General features: G+C 38.4%; 2 protein-coding genes across 2 annotated transcripts; both read right to left on the minus strand.

The window, feature by feature from the left end:
- Positions 1-8,659: 8,659 nt before the first annotated feature.
- Positions 8,660-10,235, minus strand: LOC117126707 (replication protein A 70 kDa DNA-binding subunit E-like). The gene is made up of 4 exons (XM_033275569.1): positions 9,994-10,235; positions 9,761-9,918; positions 9,573-9,693; positions 8,660-9,486 (listed from the first exon to the last, which is right to left on the minus strand). Exons 1-4 carry the CDS (start codon positions 10,177-10,179, stop codon positions 9,190-9,192), a joined length of 762 nt encoding a protein of 253 aa, XP_033131460.1. The 5' UTR covers positions 10,180-10,235; the 3' UTR covers positions 8,660-9,189.
- Positions 10,236-10,765: 530 nt separating this feature from the next.
- On the minus strand, positions 10,766-12,025 carry LOC117126706. Its single transcript, XM_033275568.1, has 2 exons — positions 11,407-12,025; positions 10,766-11,134 (listed from the first exon to the last, which is right to left on the minus strand). Exons 1-2 carry the CDS (start codon positions 11,971-11,973, stop codon positions 10,820-10,822), a joined length of 882 nt encoding a protein of 293 aa, XP_033131459.1. The 5' UTR covers positions 11,974-12,025; the 3' UTR covers positions 10,766-10,819.
- Between the last annotated feature and the right edge of the window lie 1,341 nt (positions 12,026-13,366).

A 13,366-nucleotide genomic window follows, 5' to 3' on the forward strand; every position in this document is an offset into this window, starting at 1 on the left:
GTATTCACCTATTTATATTTTTTGCTTGTAATGCTTGCACTTTTGATTTAATTGAGTTCTAAATTACGGTATTGAAAATTCTTTATGGTATTTAGAATCTATATAAGTTGATGCCACTTACAATGATGTTTTGATGACTGCTGCCCATTGTAGAACAATACTAAAAATGTGCTAGAAAATCCTCAAAGTTGTCATCAACATTTGTTTAATGCTAGACTTTAAGTGTTTATAAATTTTTAAAAAATTATGATTAATAAGTAGAAATGTATAACATAACAGATTCTATAAACTTTTTGGGAAGAAAACAGTTTCTATTATTTATTTTCACATTTATTTTGGTTCATATTACCAGTGATTATTAATTCGATTATCTTCTTCAGGAGTCTGCTTCATAATTTTATTCATAAGTATCTTAAAATTGTTTTTTTATCAAGTATCACTTGACTTTGTATTTTCTATACTATTTCAAAAAAAAATGAAAGGATTTTTGTCCAAAAAGTCAGTAATAAAACTATTGGAGAATTTTATATCTAATTTATTAATTAAATATTTTTCTAATTCACTATATACGTTTATTTATTGTTTTTAGTGTGTAAATTTAAAATAAACTAAACCAAAGATGTAGCCCACAATGTTGTTAGCGGCTAAACGTACCAGGTCACTATAAGTTTGAACCCTAAATTTCTGTAGAATGTATTTCTGGTATATTTTCTTTAATTGGGAATATATCTATCATTCAATTGATCTGAAAGATATAAGGATGAGCTGTTAGTCGATATTTCTTGAGCAAATGGGTTTTCGGAGCAAATTTAGTTACATTGGTTAACAATAAAAGACATTGTTTACATTAATTTATTTTCAAAAATAAGAACAAAAATATTGAACTTTTATTTACATAATACAAATCCAGTTCGAAAAATCTAAAGACGGTTCATAGTTATGACACCATTTACACTACAAGAAAACACAAGTTTTACGAGGGCAGTTTTCCTCGTTACTTCGTCGTAAAAGCAGTGTTACGACGAATTAGCGAGGAAACGCGTTTCGTCGTTATACGTTTGTCGTAACGCATATATCCTCGCTAATTCGTCGTAAGTTAGCGAGGAAATAATTTCGTCGTAAAAGCGAAGGAGGATATTTCGTCGTAAAGACCACGTAAAGATTCCACGTAAGGACGTCGCTAAGTTTCCTCGTAAATACCACGAAAAGCTTTCCTCGTAAAACCCACGTAAATAAATACTCGTAAAATTAACGTAAATACCTTGAGAGCTTTCCACGTAAAGAAAACGTAAAAACCTTGATAGATTTCCACGTTATTTCCATGTAAATGTTTCCTCGTAAAAACCACGTTAAGCTTCCACGTAAAGAAGCCGCAAAATTAGCTACGAATTTACTTCGTTTCATTATTTTATAGAAATATAAAAAATTATAATTATAAATATAATTTAAATTATTTAAATTATTAATAAAATTAAAATTCTAAAAAAATCAAAACCAAAATATTTTATATATAAATAAGTTTTGAATTCATAATACAATAACCGAAATTAAAAAGAACTAAGGGTGGTCGTTAATTAATCGCCTCGTAGAATTCATCACTCCTCGCCTGAACATCCGCCTCGGCATGTGAGTCGTCGGTCGGTGACTGGCCTGGGATAGGATTTTGTTGTCGCATGGTCCTCAACAAAGTCGCCCATTCCGGATTTGTGGCCGCTACAACGTCCAAGAAGCCCTCGAGTCCACCCATACGAGATCGCAGCTGAGTAGACTCTATACGCAGCTGAGTAGACTCTCTACGCAGCTCTTCGGACTCCCTACGCAGCTGAGAGACTTCTCATCCCGTCGCTGAACATAAGACGATGTCGCTCTCGGAACATCGTTGACGGAACCAATCCCCAACGTCCGTCCCTTTTTTTTAGGGACAACCTTAAAAACAAAAAATAAATTTTGTTAGTAAAAATTTAAAGTTAAATTAAATGAATATTTAAAAAAATTAAAATTTTAGAAAATTTACCTCCTCGTAAAGCTTATCCACTTCAGGTGTGGATAAGGTGACGGGTAATCCATCGGTGGACTGTTGGGTCAGCTGGGTCTGGCGTTCTTCAACCCGAGCAGCCAAATCGTTGTAGATTTGCTCGGACTTGCCATCTATAAATCGGCCCGCCTTGTTCTTGTGGGTCCTCTCGTAAAGTTGCATAAGAGACGGGAATTCTCCCGTCTCTTTGGCCTAAAAAAACATTTAAGAAAGTTGTTAATTAGAATATATATAAAAATATACTAAAAATTTAATATAATTAAATTTTTAATTACCATTTCCAAACGGACACCGGCGTGGGGTTTTTGGCCCGTAGTGTGAAGCATCGGCCCGTTCCCGTGCTCATCGACTGTGTTACGGGAGTTAGAGCAAGACTGGGCGATTCTAATGGAATCAGGAAGACGCCAATATCGGATGAGGCCATCCCAGACATCCGTGGTGAGCTCAGCGGGTTTGCCACGCTCATACCCCTTCACGATCCAGTCACCCTTCCAGTTGGAGACCGTGTCCAACAAGCGAACTTTCGCCTTCGCTTCAAACTTCTTTCTCACCCTCTCAGTGATCCCCAAGGCCCAATTATATTTTTGCTGTTGGAAAAAATAATTTATAATTAGTTTTTCAGAAAAAAATATATATATAAATAATAAAAAAATTTAAAGATATATATTTAATTAATAGAACTTACAGCGTAAATTTTGAACCACGTCTTTCTGACGTAGTGGGGCGTCATTTTCCAGTTCGGATGTGCCATGGAGAAGTAACCTTTTATCGTGTCGGTTACGTCCGATGCAAGACATCCGTCAATCCCCCACCTGAAAAATACAAATTTAAAATATAAATTATTTTTTAAAGTTATAAAAGAATTTAAAAAGAATAAAAAAATAATGAAACATACCATAAAGTTCCGTCCGGTCGGTCGGGGTCGATGACTGGTAAACCTTCTCTGCCTGGCAGACGGAGAATGTCCTCTACGGTGTACTGCGAGTAAGGAGCACTCGGAGGCACCATCAAATCGGGATGAATCTCGCCCGCGGGCATCGGAGGTGCCGGCATCGTAGGAGGCACAGGAGGAGGAGGCATCTGGGGAGGCACGTGAAGAACCGATGGTGCACTAGAAGAAGGAGATCCAATGACTCTCTGAGTGTACTGAGTCTCGGGGACAGTCTCCTGACCCGAAGAACCGGGAGCTGAAGAAGACGACGGGTCTAAACGACTACCCGGCTCACCGAACATCTCTCTGTAATGGGCAGTAAGTCTACCTTTTCGAACCTGAGAAAAAAATTTAATTTTTTAAATTTTCGTGAACATATACTTCCCAACATTATCCACCTAATCAACACTAAATAACATAAGATCCGTAAACCTATCTAAATTCCCTATACTAACCACCTAATCTATCCTAAACTAATCAAACTAGAGAGGAATTAGAGAGACTTACCATTGCTACGAATTAGGGAGGAAGTGGAGAGGAAGTAGAGAGGAAAGACGGAGCGAGCTCGCTCGGGATATATATAAGATTACTTGTCCTCGTAATTCCTCGTAAACTTACGAGGAATTACAGAGGCCCGCGTTTTCAGTTACGACGAAATAGCGACGAAATACAAAGGCCCGCGTTTTCGTTAACGACGTTTTTACGACGAAAAGGGTTACGTGGAATTAACGAGTTAACCAGTTACGAGGAATTAGCGAGCCTTTATTTTCTATAAATACCCACAACTTTCCTTCTCAAACCACACACACAAACTCACAAAACACACCCTATCTCAAATCACACTCCTCACCAAAATACTTTTCAAATTAGAAATATTTGAAAAAAAAAAGAAGAAAAGAAGATATTAGAATTTATGTGGGTGAGACTTAAGTCTCGCCACATATAATTCCAGTATCTTTCTTTTTTTCTTTTTTTCTAGTTTTTATACTATGAGGAAGTAGCAAGTCCCGCTTTTCACCAATTTAGAAAATTTGGAAAAAAAAAGAAGAGAAGAAGATATTTGGAACTCATGTGGTCGAGACTTACGTAAGTCTCGCCAAATGTGATTCAAGCATCTTTCTTCTCTTCTTTTTTTTAGTATTTTTAATATTTTCGTCGTAATATCGTCGTTAGTTTACGACTCTTTTACGACGATTTTGGCTTACGTGGAATTAGCGTGCCCCGCTTTTTTAATTTCGTCGTAAAGTCCTCGTGGCCTTACGAGGTGTTTACGACGAAATCATCCTACGTGGAATTAAAGAGTGCCTCTTCGTCATTTACTTTACGTGGTATTTACGTCAATTTACCTTACGAGGTGTTTACGACGATTCTTCCTACGTGGAATAAACGAGTGCCTCCTTCGTCATTTACTTTACGTGGCATTTACGTCAATTTACATTACGAGGTCTTTACGACGATTCTGTCCTACGTGGAATAAACGAGGATTACGTCGTACATTCGACGTCAGGTTACGAGGAATTAACGAGCAGTACGTTTAAATCCCTAAAATCCGAAACCCCAAACCCCAAAACCCATATTCCTTATCTTCTACTTCATATATTCCAAACCCCATCTTTATTTTCATTCCAAACCACAATTCCCACATTTACTTATTTATAAAACAAACTCCCACAATTTCTTATTCATAAAACAAACTCCCACATTACCTTATTCATAAAACAAACTCTCACATTACCTTATTCATAAAACAAACTACACAAAATCAAATACATCAATCGGATACATCGACATTCTCGTCATCACTAGAAATATCATCATTTTCATTAAACTCGTCTTCTACAGCTTCGTCTGTGGCATCATCGGTAAGATCTTCGTATTCGTGATTATGCGGATCAATGAGAAGGATGTCATCAACTTCTTGTTCAGGTTCCTCGACTTCATTTATCTGTTCTTCTTGCAATGGTGGTTCTTCTCCACTGATGATTCGTCCTCGAGGTGTAACTTTGATCACTGCTAACCAATTTATACCCGAATCTCTCATCCGAGGGTATGGAAGGAAGCTAACTTGGTCTGCTTGTGAAGCTAAGATGAAAGGCTCGAATTTGTTGTACCGACGTCCACCGTTGACATCAACTACACCAAATTTGTTAGACCGAACACCTCTGTTGACGACGGGGTCGAACCATTCACATTTGAAGATGACGCATTTCAGCTTCAGTATCCCTGGAAATTCGACTTCAATAATCTCCGTCAAGATCCCGTAGAAATCTGTTTCCCCTTTCACACATATTCCATAGTTACTGGTCGCCCGCTGTCTACCATACTCATATGTGTGAAAAGTGTAGCCTCGTGTGAAATACATCTGTGATGTGGTGACCTTTACAAGTGGAGATTGAATTACTTCGTGTAACCACTTAGGATAATCTGCATCGTCGTCATAATCAACCTGCAAAAATAAAGAGAACATTAAAATACAAATCATGTATGAAAAAATAGTTTGAGTTATAATACCTGATTCCGCAACCACTTAATGAAGTGCTGATCTTTCCTTTTGTCTACGTCACTTGTGGATATACCAGGAAATGTTTCTTCGACTTGAGAAACAAATAGGCTGTAAAATTAATCACATTTCATAGGAATGAATCTCTTGCAATTATATAATTAATTATATGTGTTTTGAAGTGTCCATATATGTTACCTTTCAAAATAACGCATCAATGGATCCTCGCAATTGAGTAGAATATAGGTGTGTGCACTATGAGCGTCTTGTTCACTCGACCACCAAACCTCTTTAGACTTCCCACCGAGTCGTCCAATCTGGCTAAAGATGTCTGGAACACCAGCAACTGCATATGTTGGCGCAACTCCACCATCATCATATCTTCTTGGAGCTCTTCTACGGGTACGTACTTTTGACGCAAAGTAGTACGATGTGAAGTGAGAAACTTCTTCCGTCAAACTTCCAGCAATTATAGAACCTTCAACTTTGGCGAGGTTCTTTGCTTTTCCCTTCAAATATTTCATGGCTCGCTCATACTGATACATCCATCCGTAATGTACAGGTCCACGAAGCAATGCTTCATATGGGAGGTGGACAGCTAGATGCTCCATGACGTCAAAAAATCCAGGAGGAAATATCTTCTCCAAGTTGCACAATAAGATGGGAATGTTCTCCTGAAGCTGTTCTACAACTTCTTCTTTAAGAGTGCGTGTGCTCAGATCCCTGAAAAATGCTCCAATGCCTTTTATATTCCAAAAACAATTAAACACATTGTTAGTCGTATATTATTTTGCAAACTAGACCGTTATAAAATTATTGTGATATAAAACACTACGAACCTGCAAGTGCTTCATGTACGTTTGTTGGAAGTAGCTCCGCAAATGCAAAGGGCAGTAGTCGTTGCATAAAGACATGACAATCATGACTCTTCATCCCAGAGAACTTTTGACCCTTTTCAACACATCTAGAGAGATTTGAAACATACCCATCGGGGAACTTCACTTCTGATGCCACCCAGTTGAACAACACCGACTTTTTTTCTGAAGACAGTCTGAATATCGGAACGGGAACTTGTCCATTGCTTTTAATATGTAACTCGCTTCTTGAGCAAATATCCGGCAAGTCCAACCTCGATTTTATGTTGTCTTTTGTCTTCCCTGGGACATTCAATATTGTATTCATGATGTTCTCAAAGAAATTCTTCTCTATATGCATCACATCGAGGTTGTGGCGCAGAAGAAGATCCTTCCAATATGGCAACTCCCAAAATATACTCTTCTTGTGCCAGTTGTGATGAACACCGTAAGAATCAGGCATATTACGAGGGACATGCCAATTACCACCCCAACGAACTGTTTCGTTAGCTCCGTAGTAGTCGATTTGTGCTTCAATTTGTTCTCCAGTTAGATATGGTGGAGAAGTGTCTCTCACAACCCTTTTGTGCCTAAACAAATTCTTGTTTCTTCGGTAAGGATGGCCAATGGGAAGAAATCGACGATGACAATCAAACCAACTTGTCTTCCTACCATTCTTCAGTTGAAACGCATCTGTCGTTCCATTACAATATGGACAAGCTAATCTCCCATGTGTAGTCCATCCAGACAACATCCCATATGCAGGAAAGTCACTTATGGTCCACAAAAGCATAGCTCGCATCGTAAAATTCGTCTTCGTTGAACAGTCATACGTCCTCACCCCTGTTGACCACAAATCCTTCAACTCTTTTATCAGTGGTTGTAGGAAAACATCCAGGGACCTTTTTGGATGGTTCGGACCAGGTATCAATATCGTCAAGAATAGCAACTCCCGTTGCATGCACATCTCCGGTGGCAGGTTGTATGGCGTAAGAAAGACTGGCCACAATGAATATTGTCTCCCTGACATTCCGAACGGACTAAATCCATCTGTGCATAATCCGAGATACACATTCCGGCTATTGCTAGCAAAATCCGGATGTACTTTGTTGAAATGTTTCCAGGCTCTTGCATCTGATGGATGAGTCATCTCACCATCCGTCTGAGTATGCTCGGCATGCCATCTCATCTTTGCAGCAGTCTGCTCTGATTGATACAATCTTTTCAATCTGTCTGTAATTGGTAGGTACCACATCCTTTGGTACGGTACCCTATTACGTCCCCGTCCTTGCGGCTTGAATCGTGGCTTCTTGCAGAATCGACATACTTCTAGCTTCTCATCATCTCCCCAATAGATCATGCAGTTGTCGATGCAGACATCTATCATCTCCGAAGGCAACCCAAGACTATAAACTAATTTCTGAATCTCATAATAAGAATCAGCAGACACATTGTCTTCCGGCAAATACTCTTTAAACAAGTCCGCCCATTCGTTCATGCAACTTTCAGGTAGATTGTGATCAGTTTTAATATTCATCATTCTAGCAGCCAACGACAATTTAGAGAGACCTTCTCTACAACCACTGTAAAGTGGTTGATTCGCCGCGTTTAACATTCCGTAAAACTTTTTTGCATCTATATTAGGTTCTTCATCTTCATCATGAGCTACGAATGCATCAGCTACCATATCATGAACCCTATCATAATCTACCATCTCCTCCTGATGGTAACTATGTTCATTATGCAAATGATGATTAACCGGTTCTTCCTGAAAATTGCTATTACTACTACTAGCTTCATTCTGATCATAATTATAACCTTCCCCATGTTGAAACCAGATATAGTAATTTGGCGTGAAACCTCTATTTATTAAATGCTTCCAAACATTTTCACGGTTTGCCAATTTCGAATTGTTGCATTTCCGACAAGGACAGAACATCTTACCACTTTCTTGGGCGAGCGGTGTTGAATCTGCTTGGTGCATAAATGTCTCCAGCCCCGCAAGGTATTCTTTCGTCACTCTCCCGTTAGCATCTCTATGCATATACATCCAATTCCGCAACTCGTAAATAGTCCCAGAGCCAGCCATTTTTTTTTCTTTCACGTTTTTTGTTGTTGGTGTGTTTAAAATGATGTTCCAACATCCATATTTATAGAAAATTTCGAATCTGGTAGTTGTAATTTTACTATGAAATTACGACGAAAATTAATTGTATGGCCAAAAAAAAAACGTGAGCCACCTACCAAGTTGGTGGATTCAAAATTTCCTCGTTAAGTACACGTAAAATATTTCGTCGTAAAGCACTCGCGAAATTTACGTGGATTTTACGAGGAAAAACTATTTCCTCGTAAAAGCCACGTCAATTTACATCGTCTTTACGACGAATATTTTTTGTCGTTAACTTACGACGAAATAACGATGCTTTTCTTTCTCAACGTACTTTCCTCGCAAAATCAACGTTTTTTTACGAGGATTATTTTTCCTCGTTAAACTTCCTCGGTAAAGATACGTTTTCTTGTAGTGTTAAATTATAAACCATTTATAATTTGCGACAAATTCAAATCATATTCATAAATCTTGACCCATCAACCGACCATAACCACATCTCTATGCTTTGGCAACTATGAACAAATTTTTATATAGCCTACACACTCATTCAGCCTTCAAGCAAGTATAATGATTTCTCATATATAGATATATAGATAGGCATTTTTGTTTAGCCAAACTTTAAAACATGAAAAGAGATTAATAATAGATATTATTAGCAAAAGAGATCATAGCAAAGTTTGTTAAAACTGCAAACACAAATCCAGAAAAAAAAAACCAAGCTTAGCATTAAACAAAACAATTCCAGTAAAGACAACTTCATTAGCCACATTTGGCACGCTTCACACCTTCCGACTCAATCCCATCAGCACCCCTTTTCACCAACTTATCTGCATGATCCTCACTCACACTATCACCTTCCTTACCAACGTTCACTCCTACGTTGCCTTCGGGTTCTGGGGCTTCAAGTGGGAGCACTTTTGTCACAGTTAAAGTTTGGGTCTTGGCAGTCAGGTTGTGGGTTGATACCTTCACAATGAACTTCCGGGTCTGTCCGATGGTATCAATCATGGCTTGAGGCACTGGAACTATGTGATCCTCTCCCACACTATCATTGGCCTACAACACATTTAAACATTATCAGAATGCATGTATGTGTAAGAATATGTTCTTAAATCACGTAAGCATACAGGCTTCATATATACCTCGTAATATCGCTCCACCAACTCAGCAGCTTTCTTTCCAGTCAATTCCTCACCAGCATCACCAAGGACAACAAAAACGGCTTGATCGCTATGGTCATATACAGAGAGCTTCGATAGATACCTGTAACAGAGAGACATTAATAACATTGCAGTCAAATAATTTGTATAGCTATATATAAACCACTTACTGCGGCACACCGACGATCTCACTCTTCCCACATTTCTTACACATAAGCGTTGTAGGACCTTTTGTTGCCTTAGTATGGCACACACCGCAGCCTATATAATACCATCCAGAACCGTTCACGACATCATAAATTGTTGCTGTGCACTCAAACCAAGCAACCTGATAAATGTTTGAAAATTCAATGAGAAACTTAGATTATCTTATTGGATGTATCAGATATTGAGAATATAATACCTTAGCGGATGCCTGATTCATATAAGAGAAGAGGTCTCCCAGTGTCGCTAACTCAGGCTTAGTGACCACCTCTGCGTTAACTCTGCTGGCAACATCTAGGTTCGAGTCCAACCTAGAAAGAATGTAAACCAGACGTTCAATGGCGGAGTAATATAAGTTGCATTCCAACACATGAAACTTAAACATTACCAGCTGAGGTACAACAGCGTTTCTTGGACATCACCATCCAGAAATACCCGTGAAGACGCCATAGAAGATATAGATAGGACGCCTATAACATAAAATAATATCAGATATGACCCAACCATAGTTGACATCTTAAAACAGGAATGGAAGTTAGCAATACAAACCTCCAAACCATTTCGGGTTTAAGGTGGTGACCAAGATAACGCGTGCAGTGCCACCAGATGCTTTAAACTTTTCACAGAACTCAAACGCAACCTTGTCCCAGAGGTACAGCTTCAGCACGGGATCGCTGTAACAACACAAACTCATGTGGTAAATAAAACCATATGTGAATTTGAAGGAAGATATAGAATAACTTACTCATGTGTTTGAACGTGAAGCTCAACTCGGCGAGATTTTGCTATCTCTGACTCATCAAGCAGAAGACCGTCACCGGGGACCTTCCCATTCACAAGTTTGATGTGGCCAATATAATCTGCAAGAGAAGATAATAAAACTCAATATTTTTATCTTACCAACCCGGAAACAAAACCTAAATCTATGAGTCTATATGAAAACATAATCATACGCAAACACCACAGAACAAATAAAATCTATAATCAGATGATATCATACTATCTAAGTTTATATTAATCTAATACTAATGCAAACAGTGGAGAGTGTAATGAGGTGAGAACTTACCATAAAGATCACCTCTCAAGTCGGAGCCAGCTTCAAATTCTTTGTGTCCATGAATCCGGAACCGATCTACAGGAAAGCTGATCGAACTGTCCTCGAGTCCAGAGAGGACAGAGTTACTTGAGAAGCAAATAGTGACACTCGACTCAGCTACCCGGTAGATAGTCTTGCTCTTTGATCCGAAAAACTTGTTGAGTCGGTATGTAGCACCAGTTTTCATGTGGCGCAAATATGTGTCAATCCTTCCATAGGGGATGAAGCCCTGGATAACACTCTCCTGTCGATAAAAGAACATCAATTAAAAAAGCTAGCAAGGATAGATATCTTTAGTGAAATCAAAAGCAAGACTATATATTTAACCCGAAACGAACAACTCATATAATCCTCACGACGGTACTAACAACAAATAATTATATAATCTAATCAATCAATTCTGGTCATAAAATAATCTTAATATTAATTATCTAATCTCATCAAACTATATATTAACATAGCATTGCAATCAAACAATATCATAAACTAATCTCGTAAAAAGATATCGTTCTATACCTCTTCGTCGATGAGAAGCATTTCGATGCCGATAAGCACCTTCGTCTGAACATTCCAAGCCTCCCAAAAGTGGATCAACCGGAACCGCACCTCGTCTTCATGGGGCCCGAAAGTGATGTCTTTGAAGGTAATAACCTTTCCCACGTTCTCGGAGACGATAGCTTTGCCTTTATCGACGGATGAGACAGAGGCTCTGCCTCTAACACCGAGTTTGAGACCGGAGGAGGCACCAGTTTTGCCGTTTGGTTTGATCGAATTCTTCGCTTCCGCCGTTACGTCTTTTGACTTCATCGGAATGGCATCGCCGGAAGAGACATCGGTTTGAGCGACGGGTTTGACCAGACCGGAGGGGATCGGATTGACATCGCCGGAAGATACACCGGGTTGGGCGACGGGGTTGACCGAACTGGAGGGGATCGCCGCTTCGCCGTTCGTTTTCACTGTGTCGGAAACACCGGATAACTTCATCGCAATGAGCGGTTGAAAGGCTAGAAATTTTTTTGATGCAAATAAAACATCGATTAAGAGATGTATATAGAATCTCAGAGGAAGAAAGCGATAAATCATCCATTAATGAGATTAAAAGTCTAGAGGAGTGGGGAGAGAATTGATTGTTTGCGATGAAAGATCCGTGAAACGTAGGAAACTAATAAGACGAAGAGAAAGGAGATCGACGAAACGAAGAAGAGGAAGAGAAAGGGGATCGAGGATTGATTAAGCAAAATTAGGGTTTGTTCCTCGCGGAAATGGAAAGAGAACTTCACGCGAGGTGGGCTTCACGGGCTGTTTACTCCGAACGATTTAGGGCCTGTGAACGCGAAGCCCAAATGACATAAGTGAGCATCTGACGTGGCGAAAAGCTCTTCTCCTATTGGTTGATTATTACTGTCGACGTGGACACTCTAACTACTCAGGGTATTCCCCTTTTATTATTGTATGATTTTATTTTTGGCACACCAAGTTGTCTAACGAAAAGAGAGTCAAATACTTAGGAAGTAAGGAAACAAAGGAAAGGCCGATCGATGATACACAACACAGAGACGTTTCATTTAAAGTAGAGAAAGCTTGAAGCTCACAAAAGCAGTAAAAGTTACGGAAAGTTATTTTAAGTAGATTCTGATTTTATGTCATTCACACACTTAAAATATCGTTTTCATTAAAATACAACGCAGAAAGGGCAAGTAAGAAATAATAATAAGATCGAGAAAGTATGTTTGTTTTAAAGTTCATGCATAGCTGTGCATGTAGTATATCAATAATGTATACCCTATAATTGATAAACAGTGTACGTTACGTAATTTAGATGTTTTCATAACTGATTCAATGGTTTTCTTTTTAGTATTCAAACAATTAGAAACAGCAGTCCACTTGACATGAATTAACCTTTTTATTTGGTATGAAACATGAATTAAACCTGGCATCGAACCACAACTAGACTGGTCAGGTAACATCAACTTTGATCTTATGTTCAATTCATGTGATCTGTAATAGATGATGACCACGGTTTTTTATATTTTTTGCGGCCCTCTTCATCTCATCTGAATGAATAGCTTCATAGCAGATGAGATTGCAAGTTCTTGTAATCAAACATTCAGTAGTCATTACCAAGTTACATTCTAAGCAAATCAAAAATTCTTCGAAAATCTTGTTCACTTAGTTCTAAATCTAGATGGCACATGACTTTCACTCATGTGTTACATATTTTTCACTATAAAAATCTTTTGACCTTTGTAAAGTGATTTCTACGGTTTCTAAAATAAATTAAAGTGTTTGACGAAGTATGGCATCAAAGAGCAAGAAAAATGTTGTCTAATTTAGAAATGAAGTAGACCTATCAATTACATTTTAGTAGCTAACGATGGTACTAAGTGTCGTTAATTTAAGTGGAAGAAAATTCATATATAAAGTATAAAGCTTACACAAAGAGTACACTTGAAACAAAACAATATTACATAAATAC

Source organism: Brassica rapa, chromosome A07, assembly GCF_000309985.2.
Source record: "Brassica rapa cultivar Chiifu-401-42 chromosome A07, CAAS_Brap_v3.01, whole genome shotgun sequence".
Classification (NCBI taxonomy): domain Eukaryota; kingdom Viridiplantae; phylum Streptophyta; class Magnoliopsida; order Brassicales; family Brassicaceae; genus Brassica; species Brassica rapa.

Coding starts and splice junctions, on each gene's coding strand:
- LOC117126707 (XM_033275569.1), bottom strand. CDS start 10,179: ATGTTTAAGTTTCATGTGTTGGAATGCAACTTATATTACTCCGCCATT. Junction 9,919..9,993: donor TGAATCAGGCATCCGCTAAG/GTATTATATTCT, acceptor AACATTTATCAG/GTTGCTTGGTTTGAGTGCAC. Junction 9,694..9,760: donor GAGATCGTCGGTGTGCCGCA/GTAAGTGGTTTA, acceptor TCTCTGTTACAG/GTATCTATCGAAGCTCTCTG.
- LOC117126706 (XM_033275568.1), bottom strand. CDS start 11,973: ATGATTTATCGCTTTCTTCCTCTGAGATTCTATATACATCTCTTAATC. Junction 11,135..11,406: donor TGCTTCTCATCGACGAAGAG/GTATAGAACGAT, acceptor TTTTATCGACAG/GAGAGTGTTATCCAGGGCTT.